This window comes from Microcebus murinus, chromosome 6 (assembly GCF_040939455.1).
Source record: "Microcebus murinus isolate Inina chromosome 6, M.murinus_Inina_mat1.0, whole genome shotgun sequence".
In the NCBI taxonomy this organism is placed as follows: domain Eukaryota; kingdom Metazoa; phylum Chordata; class Mammalia; order Primates; family Cheirogaleidae; genus Microcebus; species Microcebus murinus.
In genome coordinates, this window is record NC_134109.1 from 81,317,391 (window position 1) to 81,340,296 (window position 22,906).

General features: G+C 53.2%; 1 protein-coding gene across 1 annotated transcript; it reads right to left on the reverse strand.

Moving 5' to 3' along the window:
• Positions 1-6,098: 6,098 nt before the first annotated feature.
• Positions 6,099-22,540, reverse strand: PLA2G4F (phospholipase A2 group IVF). Its single transcript, XM_012766506.3, has 20 exons — positions 22,113-22,540; positions 21,160-21,232; positions 20,464-20,600; positions 20,235-20,363; positions 19,790-19,830; positions 19,483-19,525; positions 18,943-19,009; positions 16,513-16,682; positions 16,297-16,410; positions 16,041-16,078; positions 15,634-15,769; positions 13,550-13,686; positions 13,067-13,289; positions 11,697-11,811; positions 11,343-11,480; positions 11,152-11,259; positions 10,014-10,208; positions 9,531-9,697; positions 8,426-8,612; positions 6,099-8,093 (listed from the first exon to the last, which is right to left on the reverse strand). The coding sequence occupies exons 1-20, from the start codon at positions 22,371-22,373 to the stop codon at positions 7,873-7,875; spliced, it is 2,700 nt and encodes an 899-aa protein (XP_012621960.1). The 5' UTR covers positions 22,374-22,540; the 3' UTR covers positions 6,099-7,872.
• Positions 22,541-22,906: the final 366 nt, after the last annotated feature.

A 22,906-nucleotide genomic window follows, 5' to 3' on the forward strand; every position in this document is an offset into this window, starting at 1 on the left:
ATGAAGTCCTTGGTGACAGCTAGAAACATTAGAACTTGAGGCTGGCATACGCTGTGGTGGCAAGTTCCTGGCCATAATAGCCCTCAATGAAAGGAGATCTCTGGCCCTGGAGCCCCAAACTGCCTCTCCTTCCCAATTCCCTAGGGTCAGCTGGTCCCCACAGGAAGACTTTTCTGAGAGCTCCAGTTGGGATCTGCTTGTGTAGACCCAGATTCAGGCCACATTCCTGGGGTCAAGGCTCCAGGAGCCAGATTCAGTCTGGGAATGAGACAAGGAGACCGGGATAGTGACCCTGGTCACATGTAGACCCCTTCTGCAGCCAGGATATGGGACACCAGGGGAGACTTGAGAAGGCAGCCTGCCAACATCAGTCCTTGCTCAGAGGAAGGTACTGATCAGGAGAGGGTAACGAAGGAGCCTCTAGGCCTGGGTCAACGGGGCTCCTACTGAGAGTGGAACTCTGCTGTTGCATCTGAGGGGCCTCTTGCCAGTGTGGTGAGGGCGGGGAAGGTGGTTTGTGCAAAGGATGTGGCCTCACAGTTGTTGGTCGTAGCAGGTAATCCAAGAATGTTATGGCTGAGGATGGCCAGATGGTTCCCTAGGCCTGTACTGTGTTTCTCCAAAAATAAGACAGGGTCTTATATTTATTTTTCCTCAAGAAGACACCCTAGGGCTTATTTTCAGGGGATGTGTTATTTTTTTAAGTATGGTACAACAATCTACATTTATTCAAATATAGTTAAGTCATCTTCTTCTGGAATATCATCGTAACTCTCCAAACCCTGAATTCCATCCTGAATTTCTTGCGACTCTATTTCCTTTAGAACCATTGTCCCCAATCTCTCATAGTGAGCAATAGAGCTCTCATGGGGCAGATGAGAAGGTTGTCTTGTCTTCTTTACTACTCTGCTTGTCTTCTTTACTACTCTGTGACGAAACACATGGGTTGTGCAGATACGCTGCGGTGCGTAGCCACACCCACCACTAGGTCTTATTTTCGGGGTAGGGCTTATGTTGCACAAATGCTTAGAAATCCTGCTAGGGCTTATTTTATGGGTAAGTCTTATTTTCAGGGAAACATGGTACTTCCCAACTCTTTTCATGTTATATCAGTCCTAGAAAGTGATGACACTGGTGTGGCATGCCAGGGTACACAGACAAGTCTGCAGGTAATTAGAAGGGAATGGCCAAGAGGGTTTCTGTGTTGTTCTGTTTGGGCTGTTAGAATACCACAGGCTGAGTAACTTATAAAAAACAGAATTTTATTTCTCACAATTCTGGAGGTTTGGAAGTTCAAGGTCAAGGCACTGGCAGGTTGTGTGATGAGGGCTGCTGTCTGCTTCCCAGATGGCACCCTGTCACTTTATACTCCAGAGGGGAGGAACACTGTGTCTTCACATGGCACAAGGGAGGGAAGGGGCAAACTAAGCCCTTTTAAAAGGTTGCTAATCCCATTCATAAGGGCTTGACCCTCATGCCCTAATCACTTCCCAAAGTCCCCACCTCTTAATACTGTTGCATTGGGAATTGAGTTTCAACATGAATTTTGGAGGGGATACCACCATTCAAAACCTAGCAGCTCCTAACAGCCCAGACCCTTCCAGACCCTTGAAGGCTGAGGAGCTTCATCTCCTACTCAGGAATATCACAATACAGCAGCCAGTGGCTAGGAAGTCCTGCTCTAGGCCACGGGCCCCTCCTGCCCTGGCTCCAGCTGCACTCCAAGCCCAGCTCTTGACAAAGATACCTGCTCCCTGGGTGGTATGGGACCAACCACACTGGGATGGGACCTTGAATCTTCCAACCTCAGCAATGCAGGGATCTATGGAGACATTTGAGACTCCACCCTCTGGGTGGCTCCTACACTGAGAGCTTTTCCCTCACCTCTTTAGGCCAGTCAGCCCCACCCCTGCCACAGCTCACAAAAGAAAAGAAAGCACAGGCGTGTACACATGAGGACATACAAAAGTGGAACACCTCCTCCCAGGCCAGGAGGTGACAGAGGGAGATGAGGCAGATTCATGGGACAGACAAGGGGTGAGTCCTACGAAACATCTCGGAAGGTCAGGTCAGGTCCTCCCCTGGCCTAGAGGAGTGTAGAGACCAGAGGCCCGGTTACACTGGTAGCATAATCTCCCCTCCCCAAGTGTGGCAGCCACAAGCCCAGGTCTGAGCCAAGCTACTCCAAAGGCACCTGGCAGGGAGAGGGGAGTGATGAGGACTGAGTCATTTAGGACCAGCCAAGAGGCTACTCCTTCTTGGCAGCTTAGAGCAATTAGCACCCTGTGCAAAATAATAATCACCATGTACTGAAAATTCCCAGTGTGCTAGCTACTGCGCTCAGCACGTTCCACACCTTAGTTCATTTCACCCTCACAACAACCTGTGAGCAGGCCTCAAAGCCTTTGAGAGGCCTGGCAGCTCTCAGGTTAAGAGACTCCTTATTCTTGTATGTATGCATGCTCAGATCAAATGGTGCAGTGGAAGGGTGGATGGCAGTTCAGATTAATGGTACATTTGAGGATTAAAAACACACACAAGTAATCAAAAACTCAAATATGAGAACAAAATTTGTAAAACAATACCTAAAATGTCTTCATTATTTCACACGTATTATATAATAATTTAAATTATTTCTTTAAAAAAATTCAGAAAATTTAGTGTCATTGAAAATAATTTTTAAAAAAAATGTTAACAGGGATCTTGCTCTGTCCTCTGTGTCTTTCATCTTAAAACCAGGACTTCTCCTTTGTAAAGTTCTACTCACCTCCTGTCTTAGTCCATTTGTGTTGCTATAAAGGAATACCTGAGGCTGGTAGTTTATGAAGAAAAGAGGTTTACTTGGCTCACATTCTGTGGGCTGTCTGTACAGTGTGAGAAGTGTGGTGCCAGCACCTGCTTCTGCCTCAGGTGAGGGCTCAGGCTGCTTCCACTGCTGGTGGAAGGCAGAGGGGAGAGCTGGCGTGTGCAGAGATCATATGGTAAGAGAGGAAGCAAGGGGGGAGGGGAGTGCCAGGCTCTTTTTAACCCCCAGCTCTGATGGGAACTAACAGAGTGAGAATTCGCCCCCACCCCAGGAAGGGCATTAGTCCATTCATGAGGGATCCACCCCCATGACACAAACACTGCCCATTAGGATCCACCTCAAACATTGGGGATCAGATTTCAACATGAGATTTGGAGGGGAAAAACATCCAAAGGATAGCAACCCCCCTACACACCAAACTCATCATATTAATAATGGGAAAGATATAAACAAAGGTTAATAAATTCATAACCCAGGATTTAAAACAAGAAAGGGAACTTTTCATAAGTCAGAAACTCAGAGGCAGCCCTAAACGAAGGAGGCAAATACACAGCCTCAGCGGGACACATGGCCTGCCACTCTACCAGGTGCCCTCCGCACCAAAGCTGCCACCTACCTATTCAGTATCCAGAGGCTGCAGGGTCACTTCAAGGCTGTGACAGTCCCACACTGACATAGCTTCAGTCTCCTCCCTGGGTCCCACACTGCCACCTGCAGGCCACTACTGCCATTGCAAGGCCAGTGACTCCTGGCCAGGAACCATCACAGTCCAGGCCATGCCCAGAATTCTTTCATAGATGAGTTTACAACCACCAATCGCCAAATATATAAAGAAGGCAGAGCCCATGAAAGAGAGGCAACAAAGAACCTACCCGAAGGAAATCATAGATCAGAAAAATGCCTTAAAATACATATATTATTTACATCATCAGATTTAAAAGAATGAAGACTATTCGTGCAATAAAAACAGGTAGTTTTGGAAAAGAGCCTATTAGAGGACTTCAAATGGAAAATATTATAGTAAAGTTAAACAAAAAAAAATCCAAAAGACAAATTGAGGAACAGACTGGACACAGGTCAAGTTTGAATTCATGAACTGGATAATTATGCCAAGAAAAATTCCAGAATGCAGCACAATGAAAAGCTGGAATGTGTAAAGAGAAAGTTTAGAGCACTGACTCAGATACTCTTATATCTGTTTTATATAATTTCCAGAAACAGAGAATGAAGAGCAGTTTTGATAAAATTGGCAGATAATTTCTTAGAGCTTCAAAAAGACACGAATCTAGAAATTGAAAGAGCTCACTGATAATTTTTTAAGTTATACTTTAGAAAAATCATAATTAAACTTTTGAAAATAAAAGTCCTAAAAATTAGAGAAAGACAAATTACCTACAACAGAATGAGAATCTATTGATGTCAGACTGCTCATCAGCAATCTCAGATGCACGAAAGCACTAATGTCTGAGTAAATGTAAGTTTGAACCAAGAATTCCACACTCATCCAGACTGTGATTCATAAGTCAGGGCGAGAAAACACAACTCCAGATATATAAGACTCAGACTTTGCCATCTCCAGCCCCTCATTAAAGAACTGTTTGATTTTGCACTCCAAGAAAAACACAAAAGGAAGAAAAGAGTTATAAGAAGCAATGGCAAGCAAATAAATCAATAAAATATGTTGTGAAGTGCAAATAAAAGTTGCTATGTTGAAGTTTTCAATACGTAGGAAATAAAGTTCCAGGCGGGGTTGGGGGTGGGGAGTAGCGTGCAGGGCAGGAGCGCAGGGAACTGAGAGCAAACTGAGATGCTTTTCTCATTGGGGAGAGAAACAGAGACTGACTTCTTAAAAAATAAATATTTAAGTATTAAAAGCTTAATGAGAGTTAAAAACTGGAAATAACCCAAACTCTCATCAGTAGGGGAATGAATAAACAAATTGTGGTATATCCACATAATTCCTACCCAGGAATAAGAAGGAATGAGTACAACATAGATGAATCCCAAAGCTGTTCTGCTGAGTGGCAGAAGCCAGACACACAAAAGTATACACTACATAATTCCATCATGTGGGACTCTGGGAAAGACAAGTCTAGCCTGTAGTGACAGAAACCAGACTGGTGGTCACTTGGGGCCAGGGGTGGGGAAATGGACTGGGATGGAACACAAGATAACTTTCTAGGGTGATGGAAGTGTTCCATATCTTGATGGTGGTGGTACTTACCTGTACATGTAAATATGTCAAAATTGATTGAACTCTACACTTACTCTTGTACACTTACAGAACACTTAGAATGGATGCATGCAGTCACATGTAAACTGTATGTCAATGAAATTGTCGAGAGGAACCACCGGAACACTAGAAGCGGCACGCATAGCCCTTGATGCAGCGGAGAGGGAGAGTGGAAGAGCCTCGACTCGGAAAGCAGGAAAGAGCAGAGGGGAGAGAAAAGGCACGGTCAACAGAAAACAAGCGTCCCTCTAGACTCAGGACTTCCTTTGAAACTCCTCCAGAGGACGATTTGTTTGAAACCAAAGGATGGTAAGGTCGGTGGAAAGGTAGAGGTGGGGAGAGACGGTACGGTAGGAAGAGCAGCTTTTCCTGGTACTCAAGGGAACTGGGAATCTACATGCCTTCAGGGGCCTTGAGGTACCCCCAGAAAATCCCAGCAGTGTTTAGAGAGCTGAGGAGAGCGTGGGAGGAGGAGGAAGGCAGAGGCACCGAGGGGCCAGAGGGAGGCGGGACAAACAAGAGGTGGCTTCAGTGGTACCAACTTGAACCAGCTGAAATGCAGGTGAAGGGCCACATGGGCCTTGCTGCAGAAACCTCAGTTTCCACGGTCCAGAGGGGCCGAGTAGGGGAGGTGGATGAGGAACATGCCGTACTGAGACCAACCAGAGCCAGCACGGACATCAGTAGTTCTAACGCTGCCCAGGGGAATCCAATGTGCAGCCCAGGTGAGACCCATGGCCAGGTCATGTTTGACTCCTCCCCCCAGCTCCTCACTTGGGTTGGCTCAGATTCAGTCCTGATGACATTTCCTCATCCCATGGCTGAGGTCATCCCTGCTGCACCTGCCGACCAATTTCTTAGCTAGAGCACTAGACCAGCCTCCTACTCCCTGCCCTCCCATCCTTGTCTCAATGTCTTCCCAACCCTTGCAGAGGGTCTTGGGAGAGGGTCTATGGCTTTCAATGGCCTTTCATTAACTTTTCAAAAGTTAAGAACCATTGGAGTACAGTGTTGCACACCTTTTCATGGTTGGTAGGTGATAAGCCATCTTTTAGAATGTAGGTTCCCATTCATTTATTTGCCAAATATTTTTGGAGTACGTAGGCACTCAAGGCACTGGGGATACAGCAATGGGAAAAAAAAAAAGACAAAAATCCCTGTTCTTAAGGGGCTGATGTTCCCGGGGCCAGAGCCAGCCCGATGCTGTTTGAGATGCTGAAGGCTGACTGCAGATTCTAAGCTGCGAATTCTGTGAAGTTCTAAGAACTCTGTGCACTTCCAAGTTGTGAACTCTACAAAGGTTCAAATAACAAGTTATCGATGATGGCAGGCACAGCAGTGGTGACAACAATATCCACAGAGGAGCTCAGGGGCCAGCCTAGGGCTACGCCCCATAGACCTCTCACTGCTGAGCCCCGAGCAAAGGTGGTGGGCAGCAACGGCAGCAGTGGTGAAGAGGCAGGAAAGGAGAACCAAGCCGCCCCACCCCATGCCACCAAAGCACTGGCTCTCTGGCCCTCATAGCTCAGATCAGCTGGGGTGCCGGGGTCCCAGGCCACCCTCCTCTTAGCTGGGTCTTCTCAGAATCAGGACTGGTGAGGCTTCCCAGCATACGTGTCCCTGATTGAAAGAGGAACTGTGACTTTGGTCTCAGATGGCATGTTTGTATGTGAGAGAGGGAGGAGCAGGTCATGCAGCCAGATAGGGCACTGCGGGCTCAGGGGCAGAAGCAGCCAGAGCTCAGGTGTGTGAGGCAGCCTGGCCACTGCAGGGCCTAGCGGTGGCCCTGGGTGGAGGCCACTGCCTCCACACCCGGGCGGTGAGGAGGGCGCCGCTGCAGAGGCGGAGGCCAGATGGAGAGGGCCTGGGCAGAGCGGATCTCCTCCGCACAAATCTTAAATCTGCCCATGCTGGGGAGGCTCTAGATATTTGGAGGGTCTCAGGCAGGTCAGAGGAAATACAAAAAGGTAGAGGAAGACAGAGACTAACCCAGATCATGGCCTGCATCTGTGAAAGAGGTGGGAACCCAGGCAGGGCTACCTGTACCCACCCCCCGCCCCACCTGGCTGCCCTCCCTGGTGCACCCCACTCGCAGATGCATGTCCATTCTGTGCCCCTAAATGGCACACCCATTTAGCTCTGGGGATGGTGAAGCTATACTTGCATGAGCGGGCTGCTGTACATGTGACCAGAGATTGTGGCCCAGGTTTAAAGAGCGAGCACAGGTAATCTGCAGTGGGCAACTCACAGGGAGATGAGCGCCCCCACCAGCCAGAGCCTGGCCACATGGGCCTCAGCTCACAGGCTCTGGGAGGCTGGGCAGAGAAGGGGGAGCTGTGAGGAGGGACAAGGAGGCCAGAATGCAAGGGAGGGTCAGAGGCAAGATGATGGAGTCAGTGACAGATTGGAAACCCATGGGGCCTCTGGGCATTCCTGGTAGTGGCCTCTAGGAGCTTGGGTGGGGTCCCAGTGTCAGGAGGACGGTGGCACCTCAGCCTGCTCCTGCTCTGGAGGAAGTCAAGGAGCTGGGCCCTCTGAGGTCTGTGTTTGGGGTGGGCCCTGCGGCTAGACTGTTGCCTGGTTCTGCCCACAGCCCCCTGCACAGTGAGCACGGCTCTCTTCTGCCCTACCTCCCCAAGAGCCCCGCAGAGAGGTCCTGCCCGTTCCCCTACAGAAATGCAGGTGCAATCTACAAGCACTTTCCATGGCCAGGAGCCTCAGAGGCAGGTCCTAGAGAGAGCGGAAGCAGAGCCCCATAACATGACTTGACTCCTCGACTGCCGCGGCCCGAGCCCAGCTCTCTCCTCTCTGTCACAGTCCTCCTCTGCTGGGGTCAGCCCCCAGCCCTCTCCCCAGCCTGCCGCCGGTCCAGGGCCAGCTGGAGGGCGCGCCTCACAGTCTCCACGTTGTTCAGAACGTTGTATCGACTCAGGGCCACCAGCCGATCGAAGTCCCGGGGCTCATAGGTGAAGTTCATCATGCCATAGGGGGAATCTGGCGCGTTGACAGCAAAGTCCCCAAAGGCCCTCTCCTCAGCCGTCTGCCGCTCCACACCTGTGGGTGGGGCAGCAGAGGAGAGGCCAGGCTGGGGCACTCTGTGGGACTGGTTGGCACAGCCCAGAAGCCTCGTCGCCCCAGGACAGCTGGCTGGCTCCAATGTGGGCCTTGCTTGGACCCACATCTCAGCTCTCAGGCCCCTCAGGAGGGGATGGCCCAGTGTGAATGCTGAGGCCCAGGAAGCGGCGGGCAGCAGGGGGCAGCGGAGGCCCCCAGGAGGTTTGCTTTGGCACACTGTCCTGGGCTGCAGGGCCTCCACTGTGAGAACAGCATCCTATCACCACCCCGGGGCTTTGCAGGTCAGATCCAGGCCCAGAGCTTCCCCTTACCTGGGGCCAGGTGTGTTCGAAAGGTACGGTTGACAAGGGGGAAGTGCAGCACCATGGGCGAGCAGGGGTCATCAGCCTTGGCAAACAGATAGCACTCTCGGGGCTCCTCCAAGTCCGCAGGGCCCACCTCTATCCGAGGGAAGGGGATTCCTCGGTCCCGGCAGTACTTCTCTGTCATCTGTAAGACCTGGGCAGGGAGGCAAGCTTCTGACCCTGCCTGCCCTCCACCTGGCTCTGCCCCCCACCTGGACTCGCACAGACCCCGGCTTCAAGGCCAGCGCTACCTCTGACCAGCTGAGTGACTGCAGGCAAGTGATATCACCTTTCTCAGTCAGATTCTTCATGTGTAAAATAAAAATGGGGTTAACTACCCAGTGGGGAGGTTGTGAAGATTAGCAATAATCAATGATGATCAATAACCAATCTAGTGCTCACTGTAACTACCATGGCCTTCCCTGCTCCAACCCCTCTCCACTCCATTAGGGGCTGATTTCCTTTTCACAAGGTTGACCCTCAATGATTACAGAAGGTCAGTGTCAGGTGAGGGAGGCTTCATCAGTCCTCCACTCCCACGCTCTCATAGGACCCAGGAGGATAGGGAGGAGGCCCAAGAGCAAGGGCTGCTCCAGCAACACGACCAGAACCACGTCTGATGGCAGCTCCTGTCCACCGGCCTACAGAGCTTGAAGAAGTTGCTGCTAGAGTCTCTCCGAGGGGACCCTGATGGCTTCGTTGTTACCATAGTAACAAAGGGACAGCAGACCTAGACCCAGCCTAGAGCAGGGAATTCTATCATGGAGGGGCAGGATCTAGAACAGGGGGTCCCTTATTGGACCAAGTTAGAAGACTCCCAAGGTCCCTCTGTGGCCTCCTCTTCCTATTCTCTCTCTCCCATCCGTCATCTCCGCAAATCTCCCCCTCCAGCCGGGCAGGCCTGTGCTGCTGGCAGCGTCAGAAGGCGCCCCTGCCACACACAGACTAGAACCCAGGCTGTCCGTGAAGGGTGATCCCCACACGCCCAGCCAGGCCCCTCCCCAGAGCCCTCTCCTCCTCCTCCTCCTCCTCCCTTCCCTCTCCACTCCCCGACCCTGCCTCCCTACCTCACCTCAAAAGGGGCTTCCAGAGAGTAGTCAAAGGACACAATGAGGTCCACCGCTCTCTGGGGCAGCAGAGCCAGTGGGAAGGGAGAGTTGATGGCGAAGCCTCCATCCACCAGGTACAGGCAGTCCCGCATGGGGGTGAGCTGGTTGGGGAAGGCGTCCGGGTGTGTGTCTGCGAGGTGCGTGTGCGCACAGGGACAAATGCGGTTGCTCTTGCCAGCTGCCCCCTTCCCTTTGTATGCTCATTCACACTCTCTGGAGAGTTCTCTCTCCCTCCCTCCCTCCCTGACAGCCTTGGGCTCTCCCACCCCAGCCACTGGGCGCTGCCTTCCACCTTCCCGCACAGTGATCAGAGACCTCCCACGCCAGCCCGCGGGCAGCAGGAGACCACCACTCAGTGCCCTGGACCAAAGCCAGCGCGGGCCCCAGGGGACCAAGGCACAGACAGGAAGGAGACCTAACCCGCCTCCACCCAGGGAAGAACCCACCTTTCCAGGCCACGAACTCCCTGCCAGCCACGTAGTCCTTGTGCATGCAGAGGCCCCGGGTGAAGTTAAAGTTCTGGGCAGAAGTAAAGCGGGAGGTGAATATGTCCAGCACGGCCTGGGAGAAGGGGCCCTGGGGCGTGAAGAGCCTGGTTCGCAGCCGCGCGGGGTCGTGCAGCTGGAGCTTCTGGCGGTCGTCTAGGCAGGCGTGGGGACAATAGAAGGTAGTAAGGAGTGGTGTCCTCCTTTGTCCAGTGACCCCCCCTCCCAGCTTAGGCCCCTCCCCTACACATGAGCCCTCCCCACATCTCTCTTCCTCCCCCACCTGCCTCCCAGCCTCTGACCACTGCTTCACAATCCCTTTTACATGACTTTTTTCATATCCCTCATGTTTTGAAAGTTATCTATGACATTGCATTTATTAAGTAATAGTTTATCTCCTACCCTTTTGAAAATAAAGTTATATGTACAATTCCAATCAGAATTTCATGTATTAAATGCTAACTGAGCAGCTACTATGTGCCCAGCATTATGCTAGGATGAGGATGCAAAGGTGAATGGGGCCTGGCCCCGGCCCTCCAGGCTCATGGCTTGCTTGTAGGGGAGTGCCACATAAAGAGACGATACATCATAACAATGCCCCAAGGGACAGACAACAATGAGGATGTGCACGTGGTCCCAGTTGGGCCGTGCCAGTAAGACACTCAATCAGCCTGGAGGGATGGAGTGAAAGAGAGAAGCCGTCAGACAAAAAACATCTGAGCTGACTCACAAGAGCAGATCATGGGTTACCCTTGGGGGACAGGTGGGAAAGGTGTTCTGTACAGCAGGGCTCTCATGGGTCATTTAAGGACCAGGCCGAAGGGGAGCCACTGAAGGGTGTGGACAGAGTGGCAACCACACACCCCATGCTCCTGGGCTGAGTGGAGCTAATCGGAGCCCAAGCAGAGAACTCAAAGTTGTGCTCTTATCACATCTCTGGGCATCCAGAAACCCTGAGCTGAAAGTCATTTCCTTAGGACTTCCCTGAATCCAGTGGGACAGACAAGTCCTTCGCTGTCCCCTCCCTCATTCTTCATGCCTCTGCCAGGGCCCTACTGCTGGAGAGTGGTGTGGGAGGGGTCAGGATCGCCCCCCTCACCTGTGATGTTTACACTGCCTCTGTGCCACTCCAGGAAGCCCAGGCTGGAGCCCACGGTCTTCAGGAAGATCTCGTCCAGGCTGGCTGCGAAGGCGCTGCCCCACACTCCTAAGGAGACAGACAGGACCCCACCCCATGTCAGGGCCTGGCCCTCACACCTGTCTGTCCCCAGCCCTCCAGGGGAGACTCACCTTGCAGGTAGCAGATCCGGGGCTCTGGCCACAGCTGCAGCAGCCGTCCCATGAAGAATTCCGAGCCGAAGAGCTCCGTGGGCACATAAGCCCCGTACTTAGGAAAGCCGACCTCGTAGGGGGTGAACTCACACCACTCTGGGGGCCCAAATGAAGGAATAGTCACCAGGCATCTCCGACCAGGGCCCTCGTGCCCAAACAAGAATCAGCCTTGCCAAGAACAGGTGGCAGCAACCCCACTGCTCTCCAAGGCCCCTGTGTGTGGCGCCTCCCGCTTGTACCCGGCTGGCCCTGGCCTCTCGCACCCTCCCATGGCCCACCTCCACTAGCTCCCTGGTCCCCACCGCCAGGCACCTGCAAAGTCTTCCCCGCTGATGTTGGTGCGGACGTTGACGGCAGCATAGATGGGGTATGGGTTCCGACCCTGGCTGACCGCCTCCTGCTGGTCAGACAGCTTGGCAGGGTTTTCCTGGGCAGGAAGGAAGGGAGCCAGCTTGGCCTCATCCCCGTGGTCCGAGACCAGCACCTGGCAGGCTGTGGCATGCCCACAAGAGAGACCTGGGGTTGGCAAGGCCAAAGCTGTGAAGATGAGCTATGCCCCATTATCACACAACAGATCTTCCTCCCTCTAGGCCCGGGGACTGTCGCAGAAGAGGGAGGCACACGAGATTGTAAGGGCCGGTTTGAGTAATAAAATGGCCTCAACAAAATATTTATGATTACATAACTAATTGCTACAAGTCTGTAACTAAAACCAAGACTATAGTAATGTGATACTTATAAATTAATTTTATAACCTTTTTTTTTTTGGCATTTGGTTTTCCAGTATATTGCTTAAAAGGATTTAAGGAGTTAATGAGTACCTGTCCATTCCCATTCCCACCTGGCCCCAAATGTTTAATTGGCTGTTAGCTTTTATGGCTCTAAACCTCTCCTCGGCCTTAGTGGTCCAAGAACTTGTTCTGTAAAATTTGGATTCAGTCAAAAGGCCACACTCAGACTCAGGGATCCAGAAGGCCTCATGTGGCCCCAAAGCTGCAGGTTCCCCACCCCTGGTAGATGGATCTAGGGATAATAGCCCTCCACCCCATCAGTGACCGGACAGAGTGAAGTTTGGCCGTCACTGCTGACTCTGGCATATCTCGGCCAAAGCAGGGGACTGTGAACTAAAAACAAAACCCTAACTCCTCTAACTGAATGGACCCCTCTCGGCCAAGGGGTGCCCAGAAACACCTTAAAACTGAGTTCCCAGCCATGATGGGATGGGAGAGGCATACAGCACAATTACAAATGCATTGTTTCCCTTCATAAATATTCATGACTCCTCCTGTAGCTTGTTGAATATGTATATTTGTATTTAACCACCCTGCTCCATAAAATCTCCTTTTGTCTGTCTTTGAAACACGGGTGCCTGGCTTCTGGCCAGAGCTCTGCTTTTCAGCATGTTGGAATGACTGCCAGGATCCTATCCTTTATAAGAAATATAAAACTCTCCTTCTTCCAAAGTATAACCCTCGTTAATATTTTTAGTTAACAGGAGCCAGAAAGGTGACATGATGTCAGCCCACCCTGGTGTCTCACCCTTTGCCTCCAGGAGAGCCCAGACCTCAGGAAAAGGCGTCAGCACAGATCTTAGACCGAGAGGTAAGGCAGAAACAGCTGGGGTGGGCGAGGATGGAAGGAGTGGGGTGGAGACGTATATTTACTTCTTGCTCTTCTCTTACCTCCCCATACAGGAAATACTCTACGAGGAGGCCCCAAAGGTCGATGAGGGACACACTATGGCCGGTGTGCTCCCGGACCCCCAGTTCCTGCGTGTAGTACTGCAGCTGCTCTGTGGACATCGCCCCCAGCTTACTGCTGCAGACCCGAGCCTGGGCACGCTCAATGGGGCCCTGCAAGGCCACCTGGGACCAGGCCGGGTCCTTGTAGAGTGTGGAGATGCACCTGGGAACAGAGGGCGTACCTTGAGTTAGGGACAAGGAGCATGGCAGGAGGGGGAGGGAGGCAGGAGTCTGAGTGACCCCTCTCCCCCCCTGCCCCCCGTTGCCCTGTACCCTCACTCAGCAGGGCCCTGGGGACTCAGCCTCTTCCTGCCCTCCCAAGCCCCTCGGAAGCAGGATCCTAGCCCTTCCTCAGGGACTCCATCAGATAGCATGTCACGCCACTGCCCTGCAGGGCTCTCCTTTACTCTGCATCTCACTTACCAGGTGGACCCAGACACCCCGCTCAGGTAGGTCACAGTGTCGAGGAGGCCGAGCTCCTGCAGCCCTGCCAGGCTGCCGTACAGGGAAGACATGGCTCGGGTTCCACCCCCAGAACCCAGCACAGCCACCACGGGCACCTGCACAATAAAAATACTAACTACTGCCACTGTTGTTTCTACGATTGCTTATACACGTCAGCCTCTATTCTAGGAGCCTTGCCTGTATTATCTCATTGGATCCTCACAGCAACCCAGTGAAATCCCCATTTTACAGATGAGGAAATCGAAGCACAGAAAGGTTAAATAACGTGCCCAAGATCACACAATGTAATGAGCTATCAAGCCCAAGCAGTATGGCTCCAGAGACTCTTAACCATTGTAATAGCAGGAAGGTATGTGCCTGGAAGATATATTTGGTTCACGCAAAACAGCTAAAAGCAGGTTTCTCAACCTTGGCACTACTGATATTTTGGACCAGATAATTCTTTGTTGTGGTGCTGTCCTGTGGGTCATAGGATGATTACTAGCATCCCTGGCCTTTGCCCACTAGCTGCCAGATGCATCCCTCTACATCCTCCCCACCCCATAGTGACAGTAAACATCTCTAGACATTGACAAATGTCCCCGAGGAGGGAGGAATGAAATTGCCCCCAGCTGAGAACCACCGAGCCGAAGTGACAGAGACCAGCAAGCAGCCTGGACCCATCTCCAGACACCACAGGTGAGCAAACGGCACGGTCCTCTTCAGGATCAGAAGTGCCTGGGGGACCAGATTCGAAGCTTTTGGGCTGCCCAGCATTTCCACAAAGGTTGGGCGCATTCCACTCCAGACTTTCACTTTCTTTCCCTATCCTCTTTTCTTCTCCTGTCCTGAGAAAATGCTCCTTGGCCGCTGCTCACCAAGGGCACTGTTGCTTCTGAGTGCTGGATGAGACAGAGCAGGTATCTAGCACAGAGTAGACATGCTATTGGCTGAACAGACCATCTAAGCTGGCTCAGCTTGTCAGCGCTGGGCAGGGGCTCCATCTCCTGGGTACACACGCAGCCAGGAGGAAGCCACCAGCCTGATCCACCACAGGTCTCTCACTCAGCACTCCTGTCCCCTGCCTCTCAGCCATAGGCTGACTTCTCCATGCCCAGCTCCCATGGACCTTCCACCTCCAAATCCCTTTGACCACTGTTACTGACTCAGTTGTGCCTCCCCACCCCCCAATTCGTATATTGAAACCCTTTCCCCAAAATGGCTATTTGTAGACAGGGCCTATAAGGGAGTAATAAAGGTAAAATGAGGTCATAAGGGTGGGGCCCTAATCCGATAGGACCAGTGTCCTTACAAGAAGAGGAAGAGACAACAGACAGCTGGCTCTCTCTCCACACATGCACAGAGGAAAGGCCATGTGAGGACACAGAAGGCTCCATCAAGAAGAGAAGAGAGGGCTGGGTGCAGTGGGTCACGCCTGTAATCCTAGCACTCTGGGAGGCTAAGGCAGGAAGATAGCTTGAGATCAGGAGTTTGAGACCAGCCTGAGCAAGAGCGAGACCTCATCTCTACTAAAAAGAGAAAAATTAGCCATGCATGGTGGCACATGCCTGTAGTCCTAACTACTCCGGAGGCTAAGGCAAGAAGATCACTAGAGCCAGGAGTTTGAGGTTCCTGTGAGCCTGGCTGACACCATTGCACTCTAGCCTGGGTGACAGAAGTGAGACTCTGTCTAAACAGAAAAAAAAGAGAGGCCCCATCTGAAACCAACCCAGTTGGATGGAACCTTGATTTTGGACTTCCAGCCTCTAGAACTGTGAGAAAATAAATGTCTGTATGTTTAAGCCACCCAGTCTGTGGTATTTTGTGATGACAGCCCGAGCACACTAAGAAGACATTTACATTTGGCCAGGGCTGCTCTGCCCTTGTTCCACACAAGTCCTGACTCTCCTGATTGCAGTCATCAGCTCAGGCGAATAAGCCAGCTGCCTGCTCCCTATGCTCCCATGCTTCTACTGGGCTTCCTGTCACCTCTTGGCCACATTAGTCCTTTCAAGGGAAAAGTGACCCTGAGGACCAGATGGAGCTCCTCCTCCATTCCATACCTGGCCAATGTCCGGAGCCTCACTTAATCCGAGCGCCTGCTGCAGGGCCTTGGACACGATCTGCTTCCTCTTGTCCAGAAACTCCTGCTCCCCGTCACTGAGGTCAAAGCCAAGGCGCAGGTCCAGGTCCCCAGAGCTGCCTCAAGTGGGGCAGGGGCGGGGTACTTGGTGACTGTCCGGTGGAGGAGAGCCTCAGGCCCAGCCCGTGTTTCGCAGGAGCAGGCCCACACTCTGAGGAAGCCCTCAGAAATTCCCCAAGGGACTTCCTACCAGCACCAGCACTGGGGAGGGGCAGGCGCCAACCCCAGGGCCTGAGCTTCGTGGGCTGGAGAGCAGAGCACGCTGGGGTGTTTCCCCACACTTCCAGCCCAGCCCCAAGAGGCCTTCCACCTGAAGTTCCACCTCACCTCATTTCCGCCTTCACACTCAGAGCCACCTCCTGGCCCTGAAAGAGATGGCAAGCTCACCCTTGAGCACGTGGAGTGGGGTGCTCCCGGGGAAATGGCCTCCCCCCTGCAGCCCCTTTGCTCAGGTAACTCTGGCCCAGTGTGGACGTCATGGCTGAACTCCAGGGTGGGCTGGTCTGCACTGCCTCTCTGGGCCTCGCCCCAGCCCCCTCTTGGTGGTCACAGAGCACCCTCCAGCACCCAGGCAGGGACTTACCTCCCCCAGGGCCACCAAGCACTGCTCCTCCTGGCCTATGGGCAGAGAGGAGAGCGGGATGCCCCCCTCGCCCAGCTTGCTGCTTTGAGCCTCCAGCTCTGCATTCGGGCCACTCTGGAAGGAGAAAACACCCAAGGAGCTCTCCAGCGTGGCTCTGGGACGCTCCTCTGGCTGAGCCGATTCTATGACCCCGCCCTTTGTCCCTGGTTCACTCACCTGTAGAACCGTGAGCTTCTCCTCCAGCTCCACATCCAACCTGGAACTCAGCACCGGGTTCACGTGGAAGGTAAAGGTGGGTGGAAGGCCTGGCTCCACGGGAGGCTGCAGGGGCAAGAGCTGCGGCTTCTCATAGGCCCCGGGCACTGCCAGCTGGAGCTGCCTAGAGCCTGAGAGCAGAGGGCCCAGGTGAGGGTGAATGTGGCCCTGCATGTGTGGCTCATGATGGCAACACCCAAGCAGCAACGACTCTGCTCTTCTCTTCCTCCTGGGAAATGCCATCTCTTATCACCCTGCTCCCTCTCAGCCACTCTGATCATGGGAAAAACATCATGAAGGACTCCTGGGGGCCTACAACCTGTCCTGGTCAGAACTGGGACCCCGGGACCCCGGAGGAGGGTGGGAGACGCACAAATGCCTAGGGAAGAGGGAAAGGCAGGGAACAGGGCCCCTGCCCATAGCCCAGGGGGTTGGCAGTTTTGAGATTATTATATTAACTATATATGTATAATTATATAAATTTATATATTCATTATTATATTAATTACCAGTTTTCAACTGGTGATTTCCCTCATCTCTTTTTTTTTAATTTTTTTTTTTTTTTGAGACAGAGTCTCACTTTGTTGCCCAGGCTAGAGTGAGTGCTGTGGCGTCAGCCTAACTCACAGCAACCTCAAACTCCTGGGCTCGAGTGATCCTGCTGCCTCAGCCTCCTGAGCAGCTGGGACTACAGCATGTGCCACCATGCCCAGCTAATTTTTTCTATATATATTTTTAGTTGGCCAATTAGTTTCTTTCTATTTATAATAGAGACAGGGTCTCACTCTTGTTCAGGCTGGTTTCGAACTCCCACTTCAGCCTCCCAGAGTGCTAGGATTACAGGCGAGAGCCACCACGCCCGGCTGTTTTCCCTCATCTCTTACCTCCATTTAGGCTCTGCGCTCATTGCCTTGGAGGAGGTTTGTGGCCAGAGAGAAAACAGAAATAGGCTGCAAGTCGTTCTGGCCTTTGTTTCCAAAAGCATAAGACCTTGGGAGAAGGGAAGGGGCTCGCAGAGGAGGTCAAAGGAGGTATGGGATTCGTGGGTACAGAGAGGACGTCCATCCTGGGGAAGACGGAGGGCCAGCTGGGCCGGAAGATGAGGCCCAGGCCAGGAGGGTGAAGGGTGGGCCTGTGGGCCAAGGAGTGTCCTGCCCTGTTTCCCAGCAGCTTTCTGGCGAGGAGACCAGACCCCAGAGAGAAATGGCTACAGGTGCCAGCCAGGCAGAGAGCACCACAGGCAGCCTCACAAGAGTCCCTGACCCCAAATACGACAGGGAAGCAACAGAAACCCTAAGAGCACAAGGGTGGCAGATACCAGAGGAGCAGAGGTCCAGATGGGGTCCCACCCCCCACAGCAGCTCCTTGCTCTAGATGAGACCCAGGGACTTGTCATAAGCCTGAGGCAGGAGGGACTTAGGGAAAATCAGGAAAGTGACATTTCATTCACACCAAGGTTTGTGGACTGAGATGGAAATGTCCCATTTGTAAGGAGAAATGATAGAATCTTTGGTTCAGAGAATGAGCCATGGGTGTCACAGACCTGGGTTTGATCCTGGCTCTACTATTTATTGGCCGTGTGACCTTAAGCAAGGTTCTTCTTTGAGCCTTGGTCTTGTGAGTTACAAGAGAATAACGATTGCACTACATTATGGGGTTGTTATGAGGATTACAAGATAACATGTATGTAAAATGCTTAGCATGGGGCCTGACTCAGAGTAAGTGCTCAGTATTACCTTGGTAGGACTCAGACTGTCAGTACTGGGAGGGACCTTAGCTATCCCACTTCTGGATCCCTATCCCCTACCCCCGTGGGTGGCTGCCCTCTGTGGCACTCTGCATAGATGGCCCCAGTTCTTCATGTCCCCAATGTTCTCACTCTTTGCCACATGACCCCTCCCACTAAAGAGGCTGGCTATATTCCCAGCCTTCCAACTTGCAGATGTGACCAAAGGCTTGACAAGCACTTGCTCAGTTGGGCTTGCTCTCTGCGCCTCTCTGATGCCTTGAGAACATGCCCAGGCTAGTCTGCTGGTCCCAGAAGGAGGATGAGAGACACACAGAGCAGAGCCAGGTCACTCCTGCCAAGCCTGGCCTGGATTGGCCAAGTCCCAGCTAACCACCAGATCTGTGAGCTAAGTAAACATTTCTTGAATGCCACCAAGATTTTGTGGGGTTTGCTGTAGAGCAATAGTTGGACTGATACAACCTCTATGCTTGAACAATTTCAGGGACAGGAAATTCACTACCTCCAGGGCAATCCATTCCATCTTTGGTCAGCTTTGAGCAGTGAAAAACGTAGGAACTTCCTGCCCTAGACCCACCTCCTTGACATCGGCAGCCCCAAGTCCAGGAGAGAAGGCAAGACCCAAGGCCTCCAACCAGACTCACCATACTCTTGTCTCAGGGCCGTCCCATCTTCTGAGAGGGTGCCCTGGACTCTCAGACAGGGGTGAGCCTGCAGAAAACAGAGGCCTATGGGAGCCAGGCAACCCACAGGGCCCTTCACAGGGTGCCAACCACCACGGAGGGAGGGAGGGGTATCTGGGCCAGGGTCCAGAAGACTGCTATCCCAGGGCCTTGTGGGTGGGGGTGTTCTGTAGCAGGTCCCAAGGCCACACCAGCCCCCAGGACTCAGGGAGGTGGGCCCTGGTAGGGAAAGGGAGGAGGTGAGAGGCTCTGATAGTGGCTCCTTGGGCAGTCCCTGCAGCCAGGACCCCAAGTGAGTAATGTGCTGTGCACAGGTAGGAAGGCTGGTCCTGGCTGTCCACCCAAGTGCCAGGCAGCTTCCTGTCCATCCCTGGAGATGCCTCCCTAGCACATCTCCCCTCTGAGGAGGGGTTGAGGGTCCTTCAGAGCATGACAGGCTCAGTCATGGACTCCTTGCAGTCCCCAGCCCGGAACAGCCTGAAGCTTGCCTTCCCTACTTACCACCAGGACCCCATTGGTGATGACTTCAGATGCAGGCACCTGGCTGCAAAAGATGAGGGGCTCATGGAACATCTGGACCCCTTGGGGTGGCTGTTGCAATAATAATGTGACCAAAGCAGCTGGAAGAGCCTGGGGAGCCTGGCAGGGGGTGGGGGTGGGTGGAGCTGTTGTCCAACATGCAAATGGAGGTTGAGACCAGGCCTGCAAGGCCAGAGTGGGACATGGTGACTGGCAGCTGGGAGCTCCCATGACTCAAATCTCTGAGTCTCAGAGTAAATAGGAGGGCTCTGGCTCTGCCTGGACTCACCTCTGCTCCAGAACGAATTCCACCTGCAGCTCTTGTGAATCCTGCATGGAGGAAGCATGGAGCACTGAATTTTAAAAGTCTGTGAAAGCCTCCAGGACTGTCCCTGGCCCCAGCCCTGCTCAGCTCCAAGGGAATACTGGAAGGGGATACTGTCATTGTGGCTTGTCAAGGACACAGGAGGGGCAGTGGCATCTCTACACACAGGCTCATTCATTCCAAAATGTGTGCTAGTCACTGTTCTAGACACCGAGAGTTCAGTGAGGGCTGAGACAGACAACATACTGCCCTCGAGGAGCTCACACTTTGGTTTCATGCGAGGAGGAAGTGCTGGATGGAAACCTTGACAAGGTCAGAGCTGTGGGACGGAGGAAGACCTGTCCTGTACTCCCCAGAGCCCCATCATGGCGGCCCTGTGCCAGGCTCTCTGCCAGCACGGGTGGCTCACCTGGCGGTCAAGTGGGAAGGTGTGTCTGTGGGGTTCGCCACACTTGAGGCTCCTCAGGTCAAACAGGAGCAGGGAGAGCTCGTCGCTGCTCAGGACATCCTTGTCATAGAGGGTGAGCTCCAGGACGTTCTGGGAACAGGGCAGGCAGGAGGTCGGCGCTGAGGCAGGACAGGAGGGCAGAACCTGAGGAGCTCCCCTTCTTCCACAGCCCCTGCCTTGCTGGCCTCACCTTCACAGCACCATGGATCTGATAGTGGAAGGTCTCGTTCCACTCGGGGTTGCTGCAATTGGCCACTGTTCTTGTACGGGCAGGGCTGGGGGACGCTGTTGGCAGCCACAGTTGCACGTAGCAGTCGGCTTTGGACACTGCAGGTATGACAGGGGTGGGGCCTCAGCCTCAAGCTCTTATTGCGGGAAAGGTTTCCTGGAGGAGGCTGGGGCAGAGTGAAGGGAGCAGAGCGGGGAGAAGAGGCTGCCCACGTGGCGTGGTGGGGTGAGGGGGTGGGGGGAGAGTTTTGCTGTCCTGGACTCCATTTTAACCAGTTACACCTCCCTTTCAACTGAACAGAAATCCTGCAGCGGCTAGTTGGAAAGATCACGTGGCCACACAGACTATTGAGAAATCCTCGGATACTGCCTGATTTGGGCAATAAAATTCCCTCCCTGCATGAGCATTGGCATGGAAAGCTCCAGGGGAGCAGGTGTTGACCTGCAGCGACAGCTGGCCTCACACCTCACCCAGGGAGGCACTTCCTAGACTCAGGGAGGAGTCCGGGGTCTGCACAGCACCTGCCTGCCCCTCACAGGCCACCCCCCCTCAGTCTCATGCACACACTTATATACACTCACACACACACTTACACAGAGCTGAGCTCTGAGGAGGCCCAGGGAAAGGAAGGGGAGAAGTGGAGATGGGGTCACTCACACAGGTCTGTGTGCTGGATATTTCTGGCCCTCAGCACCTTCACCTGGAGGTCATAGTATGGGTAGGTTTCCCGCTGAAACAACAGAACTCCAGGACTCAGTTCCAGGGAGCTGGCATGGGGCCTGGTCCCCTCCCTCCAGTGGCTCCCAGCTCATTGTTCCCCATCGCAGAGCAGCAGCCCAGCACAGGGTCACTGATGTCACTGTGTAGGGACCAGGGAGACCGTGCCAGGGCTCAGGTGTCAGGAGCTCAGCACCTTGGTGATGTGACTGGACCCCGGAATCCATCAGGCCTGGGCTCAAATCTAAGCCTCATCAGGGACTAGCTGAACTGTGGTTATCACTCACCACAAACTTGCTGCCCCCCCCTCAGGCCACTGGGCCCTCACTGTAGCTTGGGAGCTGCAGTGAAAGCTGGAGTAATTAATGTGTTTGAGGAGATTAAGTATTAAAAGAGAAAGCTGTGACCCACCCCACCCACTAGCTCCCAGACAAAGCCTAGAAGACCGCCCAGGTCAGTGGGCAGGTGAGCAGAAGCCAAGAGTCACCCAGCCTATACTGGTCTGATGAGTCGCTGAGGAGATCGCAGCCGGCTCAGGAGAGATAACATTAGGGTGCAACTTCCTGGGAGTGAAACTCTTCCTCACAATCCCAGCAGGCTCCTTATTCCTTCTCCCTACAGTGGGTTCTGCAGTCAAACTGGAACATTCTTGGCAAAAAACACCCAACCGGACAAGTGTCACATATCCTTACTCTCCATTTCCTAATTGGAGGGGATTATTTTCAAGAGCCAAGGTTTTGGTCAATCTCTCTAACTTCTCCCAGGTCATCTGTAAGGAATAGGTCCTGCCCCAAATCAAACCCCAGTGCTGGGGCTGGCCTTGGTCCTCACAGAGGACTGCAGCCCCCAGGACTCCTCCAGCCCACTTTCCCAGGTAAGATAAGGTACGTTACCCGCTGCCACCGAGGACCCCTCTTCTCTCTCTTCCACAACAGCACTGCCCCCAGGAGGGGCAGCCCCTTGCCAGCCAGCCACTTTGGCCAGAGTGCCCAGAGCATGGCCAGGCAGCCAGGCCCAGCAGGGAGCCCTGCCTGCTTTCCAGAGCCACCCTGCTCTGTGGCTACACGCGCTGCTAGCTCAGGTCTGACAGGTAGCACTGGGTGGGGAGGGTGGAGCTGCCTGCTCTCCTGAGGACTCAGCGCTGGGTGGCCCATTGGGGTTGGAGGTGGGGTTTGACATGCTCTAGGAAGTGGCTGGAGCCTAATTTCCTCAGGCAGGAGGCAGTTCAGTCCCTCTCCAAGACTCTTGGAGTCTCTGGTTAGTACCCTGGTTCCCAAACCCACCTCTGGTTATCACTGGGCTGGCTTGTGACAAATAGAGGCCTGAACCTCATCCTTGCCAGTCTGAGTGCAAGTGGGTAAAACCCAAGTGTTCACATTTCCAACAAGCTCTCTGACACAGCCGGCCCAGGGAGCGTTAGCTGGGCAGCGCTGTACCCGGGACTAGTCTCCTCCAGCTGTCAAAAAGGCCTAAACCAACCACCTTCAAGTCCCACCTTCTCACAGCTCTTAAGTAGAAGGCAGCATGGGAACCTTTGGTTTAGTGTTCCATCTGGACTCAAAAATGGTTGTTAGATTTATTTCAGGTGGGAACCCCAAAAGTATGTATAGGACAGAATGTGGTTAATGCAAAACTTAGGCTTGTAAAACAATAGCCGCAGGAGTCTGGGGAGTCCCCCGACTTTGTA

Excerpts from the sequence above, each read along its gene's own strand:
- PLA2G4F (XM_012766506.3), bottom strand. The coding sequence starts at position 22,373 with ATGGGCCACCCAGCGCTGAGTCCTCAGGAGAGCAGGCAGCTCCACCCT. Across the intron at positions 11,812-13,066 it reads AGTATTTCCTGTATGGGGAG|GAAAACCCTGCCAAGCTGTC; the intron begins GTAAGAGAAGAG and ends CTTCCTGCCCAG. Across the intron at positions 8,094-8,425 it reads TCGAACACACCTGGCCCCAG|GTGTGGAGCGGCAGACGGCT; the intron begins GTAAGGGGAAGC and ends CCCCACCCACAG.